The sequence below is a fragment of the Protomyctophum bolini genome (genome assembly GCF_963924005.1).
Source record: "Protomyctophum bolini genome assembly, chromosome: 1".
Lineage (NCBI taxonomy): Eukaryota > Metazoa > Chordata > Actinopteri > Myctophiformes > Myctophidae > Protomyctophum > Protomyctophum bolini.
Genome location: NC_137862.1, coordinates 37,898,602 through 37,921,620, shown reverse-complemented (window position 1 = coordinate 37,921,620; position 23,019 = coordinate 37,898,602). Strand labels below are relative to the sequence as shown.

The window sequence follows — 23,019 nt, the reverse complement described above, 5'->3', positions numbered from 1 at the left end:
TTGTAGTGCTTGTATATTTGTTTCCATAATATATTGAACTCCTCTCTTTCTCTCTCTAGTGTAGCTCTCTTTATAAGCTGAATTTAAGGTGATTTCAGCAGACATAATTTGCCTCAAAATGACACCGCTGACCGCACTGACATTTCACCCTCCATACTCTCTCTCTCTCTCTCGCTCAAATATTTACTAATGTAATGTTATAATGTTTTTTCTTTTGCTTCATGTTTTATGTACAGTATAAAGCACATGTAATTAATAGCTCTATGGCCTTGTCTGTCCTGTGACTGGATCATGGTTGAATTCCCGGCCGGGTAAAAAATCAAGGGTTGGATTGGGGGGAAAGCATAGTTATATATAATAGAGACGTCACCGGATTTCTCCTCTCATCCACTTGCATTGAGTTGCCTCGGTGCGTTCATGTGATTGGCCCAAATGCCACTCGAGCTGCAGTACTTACTTTCGGCCACCACGTCTTTTTCGCTTCAGTGTTTCCTCCTTTGCTGCCATCTAGTGTTCAAAAAGTTTGACCGCTTCACTGCCGCTCATTGACTCCAATGTTATGGAGCTTGTTGTCCTACCGGGTTAAACAGGAAGGTGGGGGCTTCCGGAAGTGGAACGACTCATCACAGCGCAGCCCCCAGCCTTTAGCTAGCAGAACAACCAGCTACATTTTCGATGCGATGCGATACAAAATGACTTAGGATCGTCGGGTGCGTGCCGGCGCACCATGGACAGCTCTCGAACCTTTGGAGATACGGCACTTTGAAAATTGGGTTATAATGGAGGCTCAACGGAGCTGGATTAAAGAAAAAACACTGCTGTTGGTGATACATCACAGTGGAGTGTCATAATCCCCCCCAACTTCACCGACAGATGCCGCCCCTCCCCCCGGCAGAGGCTGTTACCGGCAGTTGCAGAACGAACCGACAGTGCCGTGGAACGGAGCTGTCATAATCCATCCACCTCCGGCCAATCAAATCATCGCTATGGGGTGATCCAGTGATCGTCATGTTTGTGTTCACATAAACAGACAAAGTTGGGCATAGGAGGGGCTAGCGCCCCTCGAAAACATTGAATCATGGAAAGGTAAATACATCTATAGTGCCTTTCTCCAAAGCACTACAGTATTTCACATTCATCCATTCACACACGCACTGCACATGCACGCACATTAGCATTTAATTGCCATACCTGTGAAGGCAACTTACCTCAGATTTTAGCCTTTCTATCTCGATCTCTCCATCCTCAATCTGTTGACGGAGTTGCTTGGCAACAGTTTTCTCTGTCTCCACTATTTGGAGGAGATGGAGATACTTCTGCATGAGGCCCTCATGCTCTGTGGCCAGGTTCCTATAACTGCACGCACGGACGCGCGCGCACACACACACACACACACACACACACACACACACACACACACACACACACACACACACACACACACACACACACACACACACACACACACACACACACACACACACACACACACACACACACACACACACACACACACACACACACACACACACACACACACACACACACACACACACACACACAGTAAGACCCTTAATACTGTCATTTATTGCACCCCAGAAGAAGTGTTTTGAATGCCCCTTTAAGAGGTGATTGGTCAGAGGTCACATGACATACCTGGCCTGTGTGATGGCCGCCACCCACTCGTCACAGTCCTTAACGTCCTCCGTCCGCAGCTCGAGAGCCTTCTGGTTGTCATGGTTAAACGTGACGGTGAAGTAATACTGTCAAACAATAAGGTGAAGTAATACTGTCAAACAATAAGGTGAAGTAATACTGTCAAACAACTAGAACTGCACTCTGTCGAGTGCCTACTTGCTTGTTGCACACAAGTAGGCCATAAATCGCCTACTAGTGCGCAAGCAGAGCACGCAAGTACTGTCGACCTCTACAAACTGTCAAATTTCAGCTTCTCTGTGAAAGAAGAACATGAATGAACATGAAGGTACTTGAAGGTATTTCTATTTAAGCATTTCAAATTCATTCTTTCGTTACGTAATTAACAACAATCAATTACGTAATGTTGCAATTAATACGGATGAGTGACAGCTTTCGATGGTGACGTATGTATCAGTGTCTGGTGGATTAAAGGGTTTTCTAAGGTGACGACGTGACGTAATGACGATATGTTTTAGTGTCGGGAGGATTAAAGGTAATGCCCCTATGTATACTGTACATGTATGTAATCTGACACCACTGCCATATCAAGCACAAGTAGTCATTACGTCATATGCTGGCACGGCGCATACACAGCAAACGAAAACTATTACTTGCGCACTCTGCTTACATTCAGCGATACGATACGTACAGTAACTATTTAGCAAATACATTAAATATGTGTGAAACTTGTGGATAGTGCATGTTTTTTAAAGGAAAGATGTATTATTATGGATATAAATGGACAAACCCACGCCTTGACATGAATACAGAGAATACACACATTTATCGATAGACCAATAGCTATATGGAATGGAAAAGTCTGGAATGGAAAAGTTTTTCTTCTTAAAATTGCTAAATACAATGCACAAATACTTAGCATTGATCAAATTGATTATTTCCATTGCAAAACGATTCGATGCCGAATATCTCCATTTCAAAACGATGCGATACAAAGTCAAACGATATGATATTTGCCATTTACATTTCGATATACGTTTTAAATTAAAATCGATATTTCGATACAGTTACTATATCTATATCTATTGCTCAATCTCTGCAATCATACCTTCAACACATTCAAGGCACCAACAATATGGCATAAAAACCAGATCATCCCAACACCTAAGAAAGGCAAGCTTGGCAACTCACCTCTGGATCAGTGCATGTTAAATTAGCCCTGAGGGTGCATGTGAACCAAATGGATGTGGTTCCATACCCTGTCAAACATATTGAACACGACTCTCACCAATTAACCATAATATAAAATCTTGGCAATTATTCTCCAAAAATCTACAAAAGAGCTGGTCAACTGCAATAAATAAATAAATAGCACAGCCCGGCCTCTTGGTAGTAAGTATAGGTAGGTTAGTAGCTCGGTAGGTATTCTTTTTTATTTGTATCCATAGCCTCCACAAAGTGATCACTATATGTATTCCTGGAGTCCACACAAGAACAGCAATAAAAACGAGTCACATTCGCACTATATCACAAAGAAGGGCAAAACAGACTACAGAATATGTAATGATCGGTAAATCACTCAAGGCAGGCAGGCAGCCCGGTAGTTACCGATAGTTATGTTGCGGTGGTGGATAATGGAAAATGTACTTTGTAATTTGCACTTTTGAATACTGAAAACCAATTACTCCAGTACAAATGCTACACAGAGGAACTTTCATATGTAGTGTATTCAGGAAATGTTTGAGCAGGAGTATAGGCCTGTCTAGATACTGTATAGTATTTGACTCAAATACTGGGGTTGAGTACTTTGTTCACCACTGGTTGTAGGTAGGCAGGTGATAGGTAGGTAGGTTGGTACAGCAGGTAGAAAAAGCATCATATGATATTACGTAACACTGATGGATTTTAAATAGAGCCTCGCAAATCCAATATATTGTATTTTTATCCCTCTTCCAAATGCCGAGAGCAAATCATGTGTGAAGCAGAGGAGTAATGTTCCATATTTCCTGATGAGCCGCGGCATCGCCGGCAGTGCGGGGGGGCTTTCTTTGTCAATAAAATTTTCGTCCCGGCTCTCGCACTTCCTGTGAGCTGGCGTGTCAAGCCTTTTAGGCGGCTATATTTAGCACGCTGCCGTGGCGACAGATTTTTATTTATTTATTTAACCATGGAGACATTATCCGTCAGCTATCGAGACCACATATCCCTGCCAGTCAAGCATTTATCCACTTTACTGTACTGATTTCCACAAACCAAAACATGTTTTGCCCACTGTACTGTACTGTACTGGGTACTGGGTTCTCATTCTCAACACATGGTCTGACGGTGGTCTTAGGTAAAGGGCAACTTTTCAGATTTTGCACCAAAAGTTCCCAAACCCCATTTTAATGAAGTTGAGGTCATAATAAACGTGATGTTGGAGTGTGTTTTGTCTTTTTCTGTGTTTCTGTATTTTTAACATGATTTCGGTGACTGTGACGTCATCGTACAGAATGTCAGTTCTTCCTGGACTACAATAGCCCATCGTTCCTGTAGTTCCAGTCAGACCTTCTCCACCAGCTGACGTCAATCCCCTTGTTAAGACTGCTCTAAGGTGTCCGTCATAGACAAGCCCCCAGTGAGGCTCTCCAACGTTGAAGCACTCTGCCCTACTGGTAATGGGACTGCAGGCGGACCCGTGAGTTAAACTTATGACCCCCGTGCAGCGGAGCTTTAACATTGAGCGCTCGTTTGCACTTCCGCATTTTGGTGAAGTAGACGGAAGATGTGATTGTGCTCAGGGAGCACATTGAGGATACCCAATTTGGTTGACAGTCTACATTTTATGTTATTGTCATTAGTTGTGTCTCAATTACTCAAATTTTGGTTGGCAAATGCGGAAGTGCACCCGAGCCCTCAATGTTAAAGCCCAGCTGCACAGCGTTTCCTCGTCATGAATCCACGGGTCGAGCTCCTCAACGTTGGAGAGCCTCACTGGGGCCTTGGTAAAACCCCATTCAATTGTGGCATACAGTAGCGTGAACGGATCTCTCTCTCTAGCTGATAATTACTGATGGTCTGCAGCCTTATTCAATTGACACACACACACACACACACACACACACACACACACACACACACACACACACACCTCTCTCTCTCTATCCATCTCAGGTAATTAATCAGGCTCATCTGCTGCAGGTGCGTCTAGTTTCTGCCGGCGAGTCTACTATATTACAGGGTAGCCACTCACCGACGAAGGTTGTGCAAAACAGACTTGAGTTACAATTTAGCTTGCATCACTTTCTCCCGCCTACACCAAATCTATTGCCAAAAATAGCCGATCGTGACAAAAATAAGTCACTGTAGTCTATGTAAGCTAACCCCCCCCCCTGCGATGACAACATGAATCTCATATGAACACGGTTTTGCAGTATATTTGCTAAGCGAAGCACAATTACACACGGGTTGCCCCCACATCTTCAAACACGCTTTTTGACATGCAAATAGTTGCATGGTAACTGTGGGCTCTAAACATACATTCTTCCTAAATGGAGAAATATAACAAATTGTATTTTGGAGGGGTGCTAGACCCTCCAAAGTCCTATGCCCAGCTTTGTGTGTCTGTGTGTACCACGCAACCAATGTGATGATTTGATTGGCTGAGCACGAAATGTGATGTATGATGATGTTAGCCTGGGTTCCATGATCTGAATTGTCACTCCAGTGAGGCTCTACTCAGTTGCTACTCAGCATTGCTACTCAGTCTGGACCATACTCTAAGGTCTGGAGGCTGCTTGACTCGCATTCATAACGTCAACTGTTGTAGTAGCTGATACGTCATCAGTCCAGTGGTGGAAAAAGTAGGCTACTCAATTGTTTTACTTAAGTAAAAGTACCAATACTGCATTTTAGAAGTACTGTAAGTACGTTACAAGTAAAAGTACGGAATTGAAAATGTACTTGAGTAAAAGTACACTTTGTTTGAAATAGACACTCATGGTTTCCAATGTGTGATTTGGGGTCCTAAGGATGAATACAAAATTAATATCACCATCTTAAACCAAAATGTTGAATTGTGGGTTTGAGCTCACATGCCTTTTTGATGTAAATCAAAATGGGGGGGGGGTACCTGTCAGTGGGAGTGTTGGCTGGGAGGAGGAGTAGGACTAAGGCCCTGTCTTCTCTGGGGGGGGTACTACCTGTCAGGGGGGAGTGTTGGCTGGGAGGAGGAGTAGGACTAAGGCCCTGTCTCTCTGGGGGGGGGGGTACTACCTGTCAGGGGGGAGTGTTGGCTGGGAGGAGGAGTAGGACTAAGGCCCTGTACGTCCTCTCTGGGGGGGGGGGGGGGGGGGGGGGGGGTACTACCTGTCAGTGGGGAGTGTTGGCTGATGAATGAATATTAACATCCCAATACATCCTAATACTGGGGGGTCAAACTATGACAGGCAATTCCTGCTGTCAAAATAAACACTTTGTTTGAAATAGACACTCATGCTTTCCAAGGTGCAGTGATTTGGGGTCCTAAGGATGAATACAAAATTAAAATCTTAAAACCAAAATGTTGAATTGTGGGTTTGAGCTCAGGGGGGTAACTACCTGTCAGGGGGGAGTGTTGGCTGGGAGGAGGAGTAGGACTAAGGCCCTGTCCTCTCTGGGGGGGGGGGGGGGTACTACCTGTCAGGGGGGAGTGTTGGCTGGGAGGAGGAGTAGGACTAAGGCTCTATACGTCCTCTCTGGGGGGGGGGGGGGGTAACTACCTGTCAGTGGGGAGTGTTGGCTGGGAGGAGGAGTAGGACTAAGGCCCTATACGTCCTCCTACGGTAAAAGGTAAAAGATTCAGTAGTACACTGTCAGATTCAGTATAAAAATCACACCTGTGTGAACCGAGTGGTGCAACTCCACCCCCCCCCCCTCCTCCTCTCTCTCTCTCTCTCTCTCTCTCTCTCTCTCTGTCATTAGCAGGCAACAGTGCAGGCAGCACCGTCTCTCTCTCTCTCTCTCTCTGTTTCTGCATGGCACAACAGCGCCCCTACTGGTACTCATTATATGGTGCTCATTAACCACACATAGGTTAACCACACATACTGTAGGGACATTGCTGTTCCTTGAAGTGGTTGCAAAATACGGCTGTGTGGGGTGAGTTTAGTTAATGATGGGGACGTTACAGGAACAACAGCAATAGCTGCGCAGTGCGCATTGATACAACTTCAAACTGGTGTTTTTCCTCAACCCGCACCACAGACCAATCAGAAGGCACGGTTCCATTTCAACCTTTCCTATATGTCCTGCCTACCTTGGAGATTAGGAGCCTGTCCAGACTGAGTTGCCAAGTGACATTTTCAGATCAGCGGAACGCAGCAAATCAGGCTGGCATGATGATGTATGAGGATAAGAGCGTCCCTCACTTAACATAAGCATGTTTTTTTAATAGCGCAATCCAAATTCAAAGAATAGGTCTAAAATAAGCATGGTAGTGGCAGTTAGATTAATAGATTGGCATCTATTTTAGGGCTGGGTGCAATAACCGCAATACCGCAGTTGTGTAAGCAAGGCATACCGTGGTATCGAGTTCATAACCGCGATTGGCCCGTGCTGGCCCCTCCTATGCCCAGCTATCCGGGTTTGTGTGAAAACAAAAATTGTCTTGTGATTGGCTGATCACCCCATAGCGATGATTTGACTATCTGAGCAAAGTACTTGTATTATTTCCCACCACGGAGTACCCTTGCATCTCGGAGGACAGGCAAGAGGGGCAGTGTCGGTAGGCCAATCAGAGGCACGCGGGGAAATACCATGTCTATGCTCGGACGTAGAATAGATATACGCATTGGAAATGCATTGGAGCGGCCATTAAACACAGACACAAGACAAACACGTATTGAATTGTGAATGCAGCTCAGTAAGGGCATATGTCAATCCCACCCGCTCACCTCAGCCCCACCCCCTCCTGGTGCTGCGGCCATCTTGGATCCTAAACACAATATAAACAATGGGAGAAGGGTGGGGCCGAGAAAGGCCCTTATTAAGGTGTTCTTAGACACCTAATTAACTTTCCACAAATTACGATGTGTTGCAAAGAAGTATAACAATTCTATTGTCAGTCAAAACCAATTCACAGTCCCTGATTGGCCGAGGGTGTCACCGACGTATGCATACAGCAACCTGATTGGCCGAGGGTGTCACAGACGTACGCATGCAGCAACCTGATTGGCCGAGGGTGTCAACAACATACGCAGACGAAAACAGTATTGCGCACGCTCTGCTCGCGCAAGTAATAATGAAACCTTAATAATTTGTGCACTCTCAGAGTTCAATAATAATAAATAATAAAATAATAATAAAATAAGTGCAGATTAGTGCAGATTGGAGTCCCAGAAAAATTTAATAAATAAAATAGACAATTCAAATTGGGGGCCCTTGCAACTCAAATGGTTGAAAATCCCTAATTTAATGTCCTGTTGAAATCCATTTGTTTTCCAGATTACTTTCTCTCTGTGCGACACAACACATATAGTCCAAAAACAGTATGCCTACAGTGTCTTACTGTCTTACCGGCTTGTGTGAGCCATTATTTTAGTCATTGTTTTGTGCACAGTCTATGCTTAACAAGGCCATCATGACTGTGAGCTTATCAAACGACCCTTCAAGCTGCTAAACTGTGGAGCTGCAGTTGCCAAGGTAGGGATGCTATTAATATCAAGAGCAGGAACTAAATCCATACGTCAAAGTGAGGGGGAAACGGGCAGCTTTCCTCCGCAAGATGGCAACCTGCAAAGTTTGGATCCAGTATTAACCATTTAAACCCTCTAACCTTAGAGAACTGAACTTGAGCTCCCATAAAATGATCCACACATATTCCATGAAATGTAAATAAAAGAAAGCTTAATTCAATCCTTAATTGAATATGAGGATGCTAAAAATGTAAGCTGTGAGACATAACAATGATGCATTGAACATTTAATGTTTCATTCATTTTGAGCCACTAGTAATTTTATTATGTAATATATTTTAAGGCAGGTGGGGATGATAGTGAAATGGTGCCAAACTGAGGCAATCATAGGCTGATTCCATTACATAACATCAAGGAACTAAGCATCACTGACTGGAATAATTTCTGTGGGATAATAATAATAGCCTAATAATAATAATGAATGGGCATGCAGTCACCTGCAATCATGGTGTGACTTTAGCAACCCTGCAGAATAAGAGTCGTTTTAGCTATAAGACAACTTATTATATTTCTTATACAACAGGTGATTCCTCGCAATTAACCATTTATAACACACATTTAACCGAATGGACCTGCACTCTTTGAGGAAATCACTGCGATTTATACAGTGTAAAAAAAATAGATAGATTGTTATTAGCTCTGATCCATAGCTCTAATGCGTTGCAACGCATTAGAGCTATGGATCAGAGTTAGGTTGTTATATAATAGAGGGGGTTTCCTCGCGCAGCAGGGAGCGCATCTCGATCCGAAAAGCGCACTCCCCCTCAGTGTGCAGTCAGTGCGCGTGCGTGCATGTGATCAATAGCCCTGGGTGATCGATCAACAACAACCGTCCTCACCTGCTTCTCCAGGCATTCCTTGGCGGAGGAGAGTGACGGGGGTTTTGGTGAAGGCGCGCGGTCACAGACGCAACCCTCCAACAGGTACAGCCCGGAGGGACGCGAGCTGGAGTCGCTCTCGAAATAAAAGAGCATGTTCTGCAGCAGGCAGAACCACTTGGCGTGCCATTTTGTCTGGTCCGAGCTCTTCTTGCACAGGCAGCCGCGCCGGGTGCCGTCTTTCTTCGCCAGCAGAGCCAGATAGGTGATATGGCCGTCATTGAGTCGCATCCCTTTTTGCATTTTGGTAACAAAGCAAAAAAAAGCAAAAAAGGTTCCCCCCACCCCAAAATAAAGGATTCTGTGGTGGGAGGATTGATTGATTGAAATATTTATTAACAGTTTGCAGAATTACAGTACATTCAAGCACAACTCAATACAAAACTGTTAACTGTAAGTGGACGACTGCATAAAAGCATTTCTACTTGTTTACAATAGGGCCCACCGGAGGGGGGGGGGGGGGGTCGTTTACAGATTCTTACATGTTCTTTAGAAAAGATCCGATTTCATCACAGTAGTTGACGGGTTTGTAAAAACTGCCTCCTGCCCTGCCTCTATCTTCACGCTTTATTACAAAACGTGCTGGTAAAAAAAAAAAAAAAAAAACAGAAAGAAAGAAAGAAATAAAGAAAAGGAAAACTGGCGTGTTGTTGTTGCTTTTAGATTCCAGTCATTCCACGGCGCTCAAATCGTTACAAGCTGTAGTCCGACTCCGATCAACGGGACACCTTTGCTTGAAAAAGACGCTCTTCAGGAGAGGAGAGCCCCCCAAATGCTCATCATGAGGACTGAACTCTGAAGTGTCCGTGCGCGCGCGCGCACTCTCGCAGAGCAGCAGAGGGAGTTGGAGGAAGCGCAGTCACGTGACACGCCTCTGAACAGAGATTCCAAATCATCAACAACATAAGCAGCATCATAATCATGGCCATGGGGCCATTGGGGGACATTTAAATCTGGAAAAAATACCAATTAGGCGATAGTAAAAATATGTGAATTAGCTCAACTAGACCACTGTCCTAGATCACTTGTATTGATTGATTGATTGACATTTTTATTGATTGATTGATTGCAATTTGTATTCACATTATGCAGAATGGGTATCAAAGGTCTGCCTTGCTGAGAATGAGATTACTATTAGAATGGATTCAGTTTTTCCTATAGGTGTATTAAATGATAGTTTGTTATCAGGTACAGATTCTACGCAGTTCAGAGCCGAGGGCCTTTGCAACCTGCAGTTTGTTCCTGGCTGAGACCAGCAGTGCAGAGTCATCCATTAACTAACAGGAACAAGTTGCAGTCACAAGCTGATGTCATGACGTTTACATATTAAGAATAGTATCCTAAAGGCCCATGCTTACTTTAGAAAGCCACGGAGCGGCCATTAGCCGAATGCGAACAAAAATAAGAGCCTGGGTATACAGAGGCTATATCTCCACCATCTGTTCTCTCCCCTCCAGGTAGGATTCCATCCAGCTATCAAAACCAATTGCTTTTAGCTTTATTAATAAGTATGGAGTGGTTTTCAGTATCAAAAGGCTTTTGGAGGTCCAGCTTGACCATGCCATACTATATGACCGTATTTCCCAGAATTCCCAGTTTGATGTGGTCGTTCAAATAGAAAATAGAAATAGAGAAGTGTCAGTGGAATGGGATGTTCTGAAGCCAGATTGAAATTTGTACAAATTTTTTCCATCACTTTCGAGATGGAGCTGTTCTTTGCAGGGGGGTTACTTTCGCAAGTTTGAAATCTTTGAGGGACGTACTGTCCCTGTTTGATGGAGAGGTTTATTAGCCTATGTGGCCTGTGGGTGATGACTGGAGCAATGGATATGGCTGAGTATGAGATGTTCATGGCCAGTGGCCTTGTTTGGTTGCAGGGCACTCCGTTTTTTGAGTACGTCATCAGTTGTTACCATTATCAGTTTAAAATCATCTTTGCATACACCTAGGTTTTTGTAGAAATTGAAGCTTGGACCAAAATGCCCAGTGTGGGAGGGCCATGATCAAAAGTAATCAACAAATGGCCAAGTTGTATAAATAATAATAAGAAAGGGGTAAAAAAAGAAGAAAAAAATGAGGGGGAAAAAGTATAGCGCTGCGAGGCGTTGTGAGCTTGTAGATCTGCTGTTTTCACAATATTTATCTGTGGAACTGAGTCAAACTAAATGTATTGCCTCAATTCCTACAATTCTGCTTGTGCTTGTCAGGATGGGGATCCCCAGTTCAAATATGATTAATTTGGGGGGTCACAGCCTGAAAAGGATGAGAACAACTGTCCTAGCTCAGGGCCAAAGCATTTCTGGGGGTCCCCAGCCAAAAACGTTGAGAACTCCTGTCCTAGATGACACAGGGGTTACTCGGCTCATGCGTCCTGCACTGTATATGATGATTGTTAATTAAGTCTTTTAAATGTAAAATTGACCAATTTGTACAGTTAAATTAACATGCAGGATGTTGGAGTGTGTCTTCTTCCTTCCAAAATTAGTTTTTTTAGTTTTTTATATCATTCCTTTTTTTTATAAAGGAATGATAATCAAGAATCACTGTAGCCTATATACATGACTCTAAAAACCAGGTTTTCGACGGTATAGGCCGGAAAAGACAGTGTTTTGATGTTTAAATGGCTCATCAGTTTAGGCCGAGATAAATTGCTAGCCTGCAATATTGAAAGCAAAAGAGGGCTAGAGGCCTAAAAATAGGGTAGATTAAACTGCACATTAGTATACCATTAGCGAGGAGACAGATTATTTAGCAAACGTCGGATTCGCCAGAGGGGGGAAAAAGAGAAACAAGAAAAATCATTGCCCTGGCCTAAACTGTCATTCATGATGTTCTAAACAGCTGTAACTGACCTGATTAAGAGACTTAGATTTAGTAAATCTTACTCAGGTAAATGTGCTTAAAGGGGTATTTCACCAAAAACTTCTGGGGTCCTTTTAACATCTACCAATGGCATTCGTGTATAGGCTACGAGGTCGCGTGAACCCCAGCATCCATAGTCCATGATGAACCCCAGCATCCATAGTCCATGATGGTGCAGTTTTGAGTTAGCTGTAAAAGTGGCTTCAAAACGGGTCTGTAGAAACCATGTCACTGTGCATGTTTGTTAAATTGTTACCAATGACCATGGCACAGAGTAGACTGTTACAGTCTACTCTATGCCATGGTCACTGGTCACAACGAGACTGTGAATTCCGGCTCGTCTCCTATCCTCCCTGTCCCTTCAGACTGTGTGTCTGAAGTGAGTCACATGCCATTAGGAGGCCTGTCACTCTGCACAGGACCCGTACGGCAGATATGTCTCACCTCCCGGGGACAGTGACGCATTGTCTTGTTGATACTCGCTCGCTGTGTGAAATATCAATTGACAACGTGCGTTCATTCATGCTCCCATGGGCCGCCACGACACGTCACTTCTGCTGTGGTTGTTGCGGGTAGCTGTCACTTGTCCATGTCTGACTGCTTGTTTCCACTGTTTGGAAAGTACATTTACTCAAGTACTTCCCTAAAGTACAATCTTAAGTACTTTTATTTTACTAGACTACGGTATTTACATATTCCAATACTTACCTAACTCAGGGGAAGATATTTATTGACAAAATCTCCAGTCGTACTGGGAAAGGCATCGGAAATGTACTGGAATTGTATAACTCTGAAAGTGTACAAGTTACGCGTTCATTTGGTTAAATTGTGTTACACTGTCAGAGTTACTAATGGATCATTTTTACGGTGTACTGTGACGTCATCATGTCACAGAAGACAGTAGTCTATTTGGGACTTTGAAATGGATGGCTGGATGGATGGATGCATGCAGACAGACAGACAGACAGACAGGCCTTTGTTAATGTGGGGAAATCCATGTACTGGCAATAGGTAAAACTATAATTCACATTTAAAACTGGGGTTCAAACTCTACAAAGTACTATCAGTGATTTAACTCTGAGATCATAATTAGATTATCATAAAGTGAAATTACAATAGACTTTATTTCTCTGCCAGAGAACTGTTGTGTACAAAACAAATATATAGCTCCAGTCCCGTATCTTTGGCTAGATGAATGGATCAGTGCACACTGCACAGTGCCAATGGATCAGTGCACACTGCACAGTGCCAATGGATCACTGCACAGTGCCAATGGATCACTACACAGTGGACTTGTTGCTCTGGGCAGTGGGCACCAATACTGCATGCAGGGTCACCGCGACATACCAAAGCCTATACGGGTTGTGCAGTCGACGCGCTGTGATTAACCCTAACCCTAACCTTAACCTCAAGAAAACTATACCTAAACCTAACCCTAACCTTAACCTCAGTAAACTTAACTTGCCTGGGGGCGTGGTTATAAACAAACAACCAGTGTAGGAATTAGTATGTAGCAGGGTCACCACCTGGCTGCAACACTGCCCCCTTCTGACTGCAAATAGATACTGCATACAGACCACATACTAGTGTACGCTCTCTCTCTCTCTCTCTCTCTCTCTCTCTAAAATGCAAAATCATCATACACCGTATTACACCAAGCCGGCTTTAGTTAAATAAACTGTAGTACCACCCCCCCCCCCCCCCCCAGAGAGGACGTATAGGGCCTTAATCCTACTCCTCCTCCTCCTCCCAGCCAACACTCCCCACTGACAGGTAGTTTAAGATGTTGATATTCATTTTGTATTCATCATTAGGACCCCAAATCACACCTTGGAAAGCATGAGCGTCTATTTCAAACTTTTTGTTTTTTGACTGGGGGGTCATATTTTGACAGCAGGAATTGCCTGTCATAATTTGACCCCCCAGTATCAGGATGTATTAGGATGTTAATATTCATTCATCAGCCAACACTCCCCACTCACAGGTAGTACACCCCCCCCCCCCCCCCCCCCCCCCAGAGAGGACGTATAGGGCCTTAGTCCTACTCCTCCTCCCAGCCCAAATCACACCATGCATGAGTGTCTATTTCAAACAAAGTGTTTTTTGACTGGGGGGGTCATATTTTATAATTTGACCCCCCAGTATCAGGATGTATTAGGTCCTAAAGTGGGGAGTGTTGGCTGATGAATCCTAATGGGATAATAGGATGATGATATTCATTCATCAGCCAACACTCCCCACTCACAGGTACAGTAGTTTCCTGTTAGCTCGGACGGGGCTGAGTTGGCTCTACCGAACTTCACAACGCGGGAACGTGCATGCTTTAGTGCGCTTGGTGGTGTCTCTCATGGCTCACGTTCGGTAGAGACGGCGCCCCTCCGTCACAGTCTATGGGGAGGATTTCAGTGTAATATGTACAGATTTTGGGGTTTTCTAGGCGTGTATGTACGGAAATGTCAATCTGTGCTATTTCACTATGTTTGGGTGAGACCGGGTTGTTTGTATTGTTGCTCCGTGTCCCCTTTCCCCAATAGGACCTCAATGGAAACAAGCCAGCTAGCTATCTTGTGTCTGTATCCTTTTAAATTCATTTTCAATAAAGTGCTCAATCAATCAATCAGGCTTAAAGGAGTAGTTCACCCCATGAAGCCTTGAATTCGGGACGATTTTGAATGTTGTGCTCATCAGATAGAAAATCAGTCCATTTTTTAACTACTCCTTTAAGTTTATAGGGCGACTATACGACAGCGACACACATCTGCAACAATTATTGTGCTGTGCTTATTAGCACAGCACACGCAAATGTAGTTGGCTGACACAAAAAGGGCATAATTATAAATGCTGACAACATGGTAGATGATTGACACTGACCTCACAGCAACATGTAGCAACATGAACAATTTGTCAGCAATTCACTAAATAAAAAAATATATGTATTTATGATATCGTCGTCATCATCATCTTCATCATCCTATCTAGTAAAACAAATAAATAATAATTGGTAAAAAGTACTTTTACTAACATAAAAGGTCATATAGTTTTATTTAATGTAAATAAAAAATTGCTGGTGATGTTTTTCCCCAAAACATTGTCAGGTCCAGAATTATCGTTGTGTTTACCTCTGTAATCCGCCATCATCTAAATGATGTGTTTCTCTTTCCATTGGGTAAAGGACATTTTCCCTTAAAGAGATGCTCTGAGACATGCAGCCTTTGCACCACTATGTTGCAAACAAAAAGACTGCTGCCTTATAGACTTTAATTAGGGAGAATAACTAACCTTATGCAAGAGTTGTTGACATCCAATGGCCAAGTGTTGTGTTCACCTTTAACAATTTGTGTGTGGAAAGAAAACAAAATAAATTAAAATAGAAAGTGGCACCACTACTTCTGGTACTAATTATCAAGAGAAAAACAAGGACCCTATCATCACAATCCTTGACACTTATAAAAAAGGATCAATTCAAATCCTATCAATAAAAGATAATCTAGGTCTAGTTGGTACAGTTTTGGAATGATTTTGAACACAATAGCATATGGCTAATAAACCTGATACCATTAACGTAGCTATGTAAATTGAAATATCTGGACACATTTCCTTTGTAGGGGAATTCTAATGGTGTTCACAGACCTTAACTAATAACTACACAGAAAATTGGGAAAATATGAGTGAACAAAACAAGAAAAATAAGTCCATTGTGAACAGGTTAAAATGAGTTCAGGAATGTCTGGGGAAGGGTGTAAAGTCCTAGACACAAAGGAGCGAGAAAAAACGATAAAGAGATTGTAGTCTGGTCATGTCAGCCCAAAACTGGTCACAGACAGTAGACCAGCTACAGTGTAGCAATATATAACCTGAAGGTAAGCTGGATGCAGCGAGGCAAATTGTCATGACCACTTAGAAAATAATGATAATGTTACTTACTTACTTACACCTACTACCCCTTCTGGGGCATAGGCTGTCAACAAGCGATCTCCAGGCATCTCTGTCTTGAGCTGTTCTCTCCAGCTGGTTCCAGGTCATCTTCAATGATGGTGTCTAATGATGGTGCTTGCAGGCTTTCGTAGGCTTTTCCTTATTCCTTCCACGGGCAGCTGGTTTGTTCTCCATGTTACTGATGGTGTCTGGCCATTGAATGTGGAGGATCTTCCGCAGGCAGCTGTTAATGAAGATGATAATTGTGCAAGAAACATAACAAAATTATATGAAAGGATACAAATGTACAAGAAAATAAATGTTTTTAAAAAGCATAAAAGTTTTGCAAGAAACAGAATAAAAGAGGATACAAATATGAAAGATAATAAAAACCATCCCCTAGAAACACTGGAAACGGACACATGCTCTGGGCCTGGCAGAACTCCCTGTCCAGTTTAAGGTGGGGCAAAACGGCTATGGAAGGGTGTTAAAAGTATCACGTTTGTCAAGAAGGAATTCCAGTTGGGTCCTGCTAACCTTGGTCAGTGTTCCTTGCCAGATTCTTCAGGTCGGTCAGTCGCATCCACATCCACCATTGTCAATGAAGATAGTTTGCTGGCCACGTGACCTTGTATTTCTATTTCGTTTTGTTTTGAAACGGAATTCCGAACTTCCTTCCTTGATGTTTTCATCTCCTCCACATTGAGATGCCAGTTACCACGGAACAGTATGGGCCTATTATTGAGTATATGCTGTACCGGTTCAGAGTCGTCAAACACCACAAAGCCAAAGTTAGAGACCTTCCCACCACTCCTGATGTTGACCTCCAGGACCTTACCAAATTGCTGAAAGAACTCTGTGAGCTCAGCCTTGTCCACGTCATGAGGAATGTTTCCCACAAACAGTTTTTTTGTTTTCATCACCTCCACATTGAGATAGTTAACGCGGAACTTTATGGGCCTCTTACTGAGGATCTGCTGTATAGGTTTTGAGTCGTCAAACACCACAAAGCCAAAGTTAGGGAGCTTCCCACCACTCTTGATAATGAGCTCCAGGACTGTACCGAATTGCTCAAAGAACTCAGTGAGCTCAGCCTTGTCTACGTTATGAGGGATTTGTCCCACAAACAGTTGGTGGTCAGAGTGTATCCTGACCTGAGCCTCTCCCTGCTTCCCTTCACACACGAGCCTGGGTTCTCTATGTACAGGTGGAGTTCCAGGTCGCTGATCTTTCTGCGTTTTGGGAACAGGGATGTCCCACATGTCCTCTCTCACCACATTCTCCCTCTCCAGCACCGTCAAATTCCTCTTCTCCACCTCCATTACCATGGCTTTAGCTTTCTCCTCTTTATCAGCAAGAATAATTTCCACCTCCCTCAACGCCATCTCCCACTCATCTAGATTGTGTCCCCAATCCTTCAGTCTCTTTTCCTCCACGGACGCAGGCTTTGTCACCTTCTCTGCCTCCACTGAGGATCCAGGACTGGCAGCCGCCGCAGAATTCAACTCCTCCTGACCAACACCCTGTTTGGTGTCACAGCTAGGTGTCTGTGCATGGGTTGATGAACCCTGTAGAACTCTATTCATTGTTGACCTAGGTTTCATCTCCTCCACGTTGAGACGCCAGTTACCACGGAACTTTATGGGCCTATTACTGAGGATCTGCTGAACAGGTTCAGAGCCGTCAAACACCACAAATGCAAAGTTGGGGAGCTTCCCACCACTCCTGATAATGACCTCCAGAACTCTACCAAATTGATTAAAGAACTCAATGAGCTCTGCCTTTTCCACGTTGTGAGGGATGTTTCCCACAAACAGTTGGTGGGAGGTGGGTTTCATGTCTTCCGAGTCCTCGCATGCTGGCCTGGGTCCTTTATGTACAGGTGGAGTTCCCGGGTTCTGGTTTCTCCGTGTTTTGGATTCAGGGGTGTCCAGCATGTCCTTCTCCCTCATTTTCTTCTCCCTTTCTTCCAAATTCTGCTTCCGCTTATCTACCTCAGTTATCATGGCTTTAGCTGTCTCCTCCCTCTCCTCGAGGTTCACTGCCAGCTCCCTCAGTGCCATCTCCCGTGCATCTAAATTGTGTCCCCAAGCCGTCAGTCGCTTCCCCTCCTCTAGGATTTTCTCCTCTTCCTCCATCTTACTCTCCAACTCCGGTTCCTCTTTGACTTTGCCGTTCTGACTGGTCATGATGGCATAATCCCAGTACACTTCCATTGCATTTATCAGTTAGTTCTTCTTCTGAGTTGACACTCTTTTCTTGTGTTATCCTTCCGCTTAGCTTTGATGCAGGGTGGGTGGGGGCTATATACAGATAAATTGTGACGTGCAATGGCACGTCACCAGCTGTACCTATTACAGAGTTACGAGTTTCCATTGTACAACATATTATCACCAGTGGTGAAAGAGGTAGACCTACTCCATTATACTGATAAATTACAAACTTTGTACAGTAACTGTCCACCACTACTGGTGACGTAACATTATACATCACAAATGATCTGTATATGTACAGCCTCTGAGCCTTCATCTTGCATTCACACAACACAGAATTACGTATCACATGAGAGTTTCCAGGCATTGTCCAAATCTGGCACGGCACTTTCTACGGTTACAATTAGCAATCACTTGCTAAGCATTGTCCAGACTGGCACGGTGACGGCACTTTCAACGGATTTGAAGATTGGAAAAATTGGTCTACAATATCTTCAAACAGATGAGGAGGACCAAGAATGGCATGCGGCAAAAGCCTTCTTCGATACCCTCAAAACAAAACTCCCGCTGCCACCCAACCCGCAACATGCTGTTACTATATCCATATCCCCTCAAACCCTGTTCAACATGGAGGCAGAGAGCAGAGTTTATGAGATGGAAGGTCTGGAGAGATACTTAGACTACCAGGTGGAGCATGAAGATGAGCCTTTATTGCCAGGAGAGGCTTTCCCATTTGTCAAGGCATTGATGTCGGTCAACGTACGGCTGAGGGAGATCTACCCAGACAGTGAAGAGTTGTTTGACATTGTCCTCCTGTCTACCAGCTATTCCCAAGTGGGAGTCCGATTTATCAACAGCATTAGTCATTACAATTTGGCCATCGAGAGAATCTGCATGACTGGAGGGCAGAATCATATCGACTACCTGAGGGCTTACAATACCAACCTTTACCTCACGAACGACCCAGAGAAAGTCACTGAGGCTATTAAAGAGGGCATTGCCGCTGCCACAGTCATGTCTCATGACCCTGATTTCGAGTTGAGTGACATCCAGTTGAGAGTAGCCTTTGACGGAGATGCTTTACTCTCAGATGATTCTGAGATAATTGTGAGAAAAGTAGGTTTGGACAAGTCCTTTAAGCACAAGAATGAAAACGAGAACACGCCACTGGCCCAGAGTCCCCTGATGGGTTTCCTGGACGTCCTGGGGAAACTCCAGAAGAGGTTCTATGTCAAGGACGAGCGTGAATTCAGTCCCATCCGCACCTTCCTGGTCACAGCCTGCAGTGCCTCCAGCTCGGGGAACCGTGTCCTGAAAACACTGCGAAGCTGGGGCGTGGAAATCGACGAGGCTCTCATCACGGGTGGGTCCCCCAAGGGAGTGCTCCTTCAGAACATAAAACCCCACATCTACTTCAGTGACCTAATGTTTCACATTCGGGGTGCCAAGGTACAAGAAAACCTTACTACACTGGGATTGGACAGATTGCAAATTACAGATTGGGGAACCCCATCGAACAGCCAAAGAAGGAGTGATTTTTCACAAATTAAACAAAGCAATCTAAATGTACAGGGATTACGTGGTAGCTGAGAACAGCACCGTTGAGGAATCATGGTACTTGGAAAAGGATCTTACAATTTTTTTAACATTGCCCTTTAATGGGCTGTTTTTGTTGACATTTTTTGCACTTTATCTTTATCTACTTTGTTTAAGAAGAACATGAAATATGAAGTTATATCCTTTCATACGTTTTGTGGTTCCTCAACGTCAACATGTAGAAGACGATCTGTGAGTCTGTATGAGTCTGTCTGTAAGTCACGTTGAGCGTGTCCACGATCTATGAAGTACTTTTTGTTGACGTATTGTAAATGGCTTCTTTTTCATTTTTGTTATACTTTTTTAGACTACATTTAGTACTGGAAGTAACTGGCAGTCTAATAGTGCTGAAAACTGCCTGATATTGTGTTTCTTACATTTTTTTAGGTTGGTTCGAAGCAATTAACCTTATCGGGCACCCAAAGCAGCAGCCCTTACGGTGGTATGTATCTTTTCATGTCTTTGAATCAAGTTAGAAAATAATCAATTACTGAAAGAGCTGCCCGGGTTGGGTAGGGTTGAGGGCAGACAAGGCAGTGCTGCATCGTATGGTCTGTACGGGACAGCTGGTTGGGTCAATGTTTTATGTCTGCCTGGGCCCAAACAAGGGGAGAGGTTATGTTTCCGCTCCTGTCTGTGTTGTCTGTGTGCATGGCTAACTAATACAAACCACCGGACCGATGAGTGGCATAATTATTGTACACACTGCCAGTCAGCATCAACATCTGGCTTTTGGGAATTACGTCATGTGGCAGCCACGTCTATAGAGTTTTAATGTTTGTTTAGATTTTAGAGCATGATGTTTGTTTAAAGAAGTGAGGCGCCCCTCACTTCACATTTGTTTAGTTTGTTTTGTATTTTTTTAAATATTTATATTTTTAAAACTTTAATTTTAGACTAGATATAATCTGATCCTAAAGGACACTTATGCATGGACACCGCCAGTGAAGGTCACGGTACCTCCACACATTTGTATTTAACAATGTCTTATAATATTTAACATCAATTTGTACAATGGAAGTTAATATGGCTGTGATTGTGCTGGCATCTTGTACAAATATGGAGTCATGTCATATGTCAATAAACCACAGTTCATACTGTGAATAGCAACACACAATGGATGCACAAGGCAAACCCATTTTTATGAGTGGTATTGTGCATATAATAAATTAAGCAAATAGTTTACTAGTTACTTTGCAGATTGTGATTATTATTACTACATGAACCACTTAAGCCGTTTAACATATCAGTGCTTTGCATGAAATGTACAGTAGGCGATGGTGACTGGGTTGGTTGTTGGTCTCACCACCAGGTGGAGTCATACATCAAGACTGAATAAAGTAAAATCAGTACAGGGCTTATGAATGTGAGTGAATTAAGTAACCTATGAAATGCTGGTGGGCGCAGGGGAGCAACTGGTACGAGAATTAGTGAGTCGCCATTCAGACCCAAATGATCTGAGGTCCACCTGCCGGCCAGCCATCCCTTTAGCCAATTAGGAATAATTAGGATAATTGTCTGATATAATTAGGATAATTGTCTGATATGCCCATATTTGGAGATATTTGTGTTATAACCACGCCACACTTCTGTGGCCAAAGCGGAAGTGCCTCTCACCTAGCTCCAACTGCAGACTGTTTTTTGGTCGCTAAAGTTGCGAGCAAGTTGCCGTGCCGAACGTTGCAAAAGTTCGATTGAACCGACTCAGTGCCGTTCGAGTGGCGACCCGATAGGGACAGAATAGTAGCATAAATCATGTTCTGGCGGGAACTGCTATACAAAGTGGCTACTGGCCATTGTGGCCAATCACAAAGCTTCCTTGCACAAGCCGTGTAATTTCGATTGACACATATCTGTGAGTAACGTAAGTAAAAGTAAAGTAACAGTTTTTACTATACGATATTATTCAGAGTTCAATGCAGTTCCTGTCACTGATTCTGAAAAAGTTAATCTGTTTTTTCAATTTCACCACCAGCGAACCATGGTGCCCTGAAATATGCAACCACCACAAAGAATGAAGCCACAGAGTCGACTGTAATTGTTTTCAGTTGTGGAGAAAACAAAGGACACTTTCACAGCACAGTGATTTGTTAATAATGAATACCAAATTAGCTTCTCTGGTCTTCATCAGACGGGTGGTGACAGCTGATGAGCTGCTGCTGATGTAGAAAGGTAATGGGATATCTGCCACATGACGCTACGTCAGCACACACACACACACACACACACACACACACTGCAAGAGTGTGAGAGAGAAACACTTCATGTACTGTCTACCTCGCGTCACCAGGCTTTCCATCTACTGCAAAGTAAGAGCAACTACCTGTGCACTGTGGCCGGATGGTAACCATAAGGTTGCCAGTTCGAACCCTGGCTCCCCCAGAGTTAGTGTCGAAGTGCCCTTGAGCAAGACACTGAACCCCTAATTGCTCCCGATGTGCTGGTTGGTGCCTTGCATGGTTTGCGCTGCCATCGGTGTATGAATGTGTGTGTGATTGGGTGAATGTAATGCACACTCTGTAAAGCGCCTTGGATAAAGGCGCTATATACTGTAAATGCACCATTTACCATTTACTGCTAATTGTTGCACAGGTTTTACACCAAGTGAATGCAAAACAGTTTATCCCAAGGGGTTGTGTACTACTCATATTAAAAGGTGTAAATACGATAGAATTGTTATTTTCTTCCTTTTCCTTTAAACAATTGGTTACATGAGTACATGAGTGTATTGCTCATACAGTACATCAAACTGCCCATGATGAGAACTGCAATAGCTAAATGATGAATGAATATTAATTAAAATGTGTTAATTAAAACTGGCACTGTGCTGTGCATGTTTATCTTAAGTGAATACAACTATAGCTCATGTAATGATTTAGTTTCAATTAAGCAGTTTAAAAAATAAAATAAATCAGACCTAGAAGCCATTCTTCAAGCGATTTTAGAGCCTTCTTGAATTGATGAGAAGACAATTGCCATAAATGTAAAGGTAGGGAGTTCCATATTTTAGACCCTCTGAAGCCTATTAAACTGAGTTTGAGACGTACGGGCCTTTGGAGGTCTGAGGTGATTTGAGCTACGTGTTGGCCGTGTGAACATATATATATAATTATACCCAAATAGATTATGGAAAAAAGTGGGAAGGGTTTTCCCCAGTGAGCCATGAACAAATAGACCAATTTGAAGA

At 43.5% G+C, this 23,019-nt stretch overlaps 2 protein-coding genes across 2 annotated transcripts in view; one reads left to right on the top strand and one right to left on the bottom strand.

Annotated features, from left to right (window-relative positions):
• The window catches only part of LOC308315121 (ras-specific guanine nucleotide-releasing factor 1-like), a gene marked incomplete at both ends in the record, with an annotated part of 32,369 nt that extends 22,880 nt beyond the window's left edge, over positions 1–9,489 (bottom strand). Inside the window, 3 exons of the mRNA XM_080762957.1 lie at positions 1,209–1,356; positions 1,657–1,763; positions 9,208–9,489. Coding sequence (XP_080619083.1) covers positions 1,209–1,356; positions 1,657–1,763; positions 9,208–9,489 — 537 coding nt within the window. The remainder of the gene's footprint in view (positions 1–1,208; positions 1,357–1,656; positions 1,764–9,207) is intronic.
• An 8,819-nt stretch (positions 9,490–18,308) lies between these two features.
• Positions 18,309–21,484, top strand: LOC308320275 (cytosolic 5'-nucleotidase 1A-like; the record flags this gene model as incomplete). The annotated part of the gene is made up of 3 exons (XM_080770592.1): positions 18,309–18,315; positions 18,739–19,685; positions 21,434–21,484. The coding sequence occupies 3 exons, from the start codon at positions 18,309–18,311 to the stop codon at positions 21,482–21,484; spliced, it is 1,005 nt and encodes a 334-aa protein (XP_080626718.1).
• Positions 21,485–23,019: the final 1,535 nt, after the last annotated feature.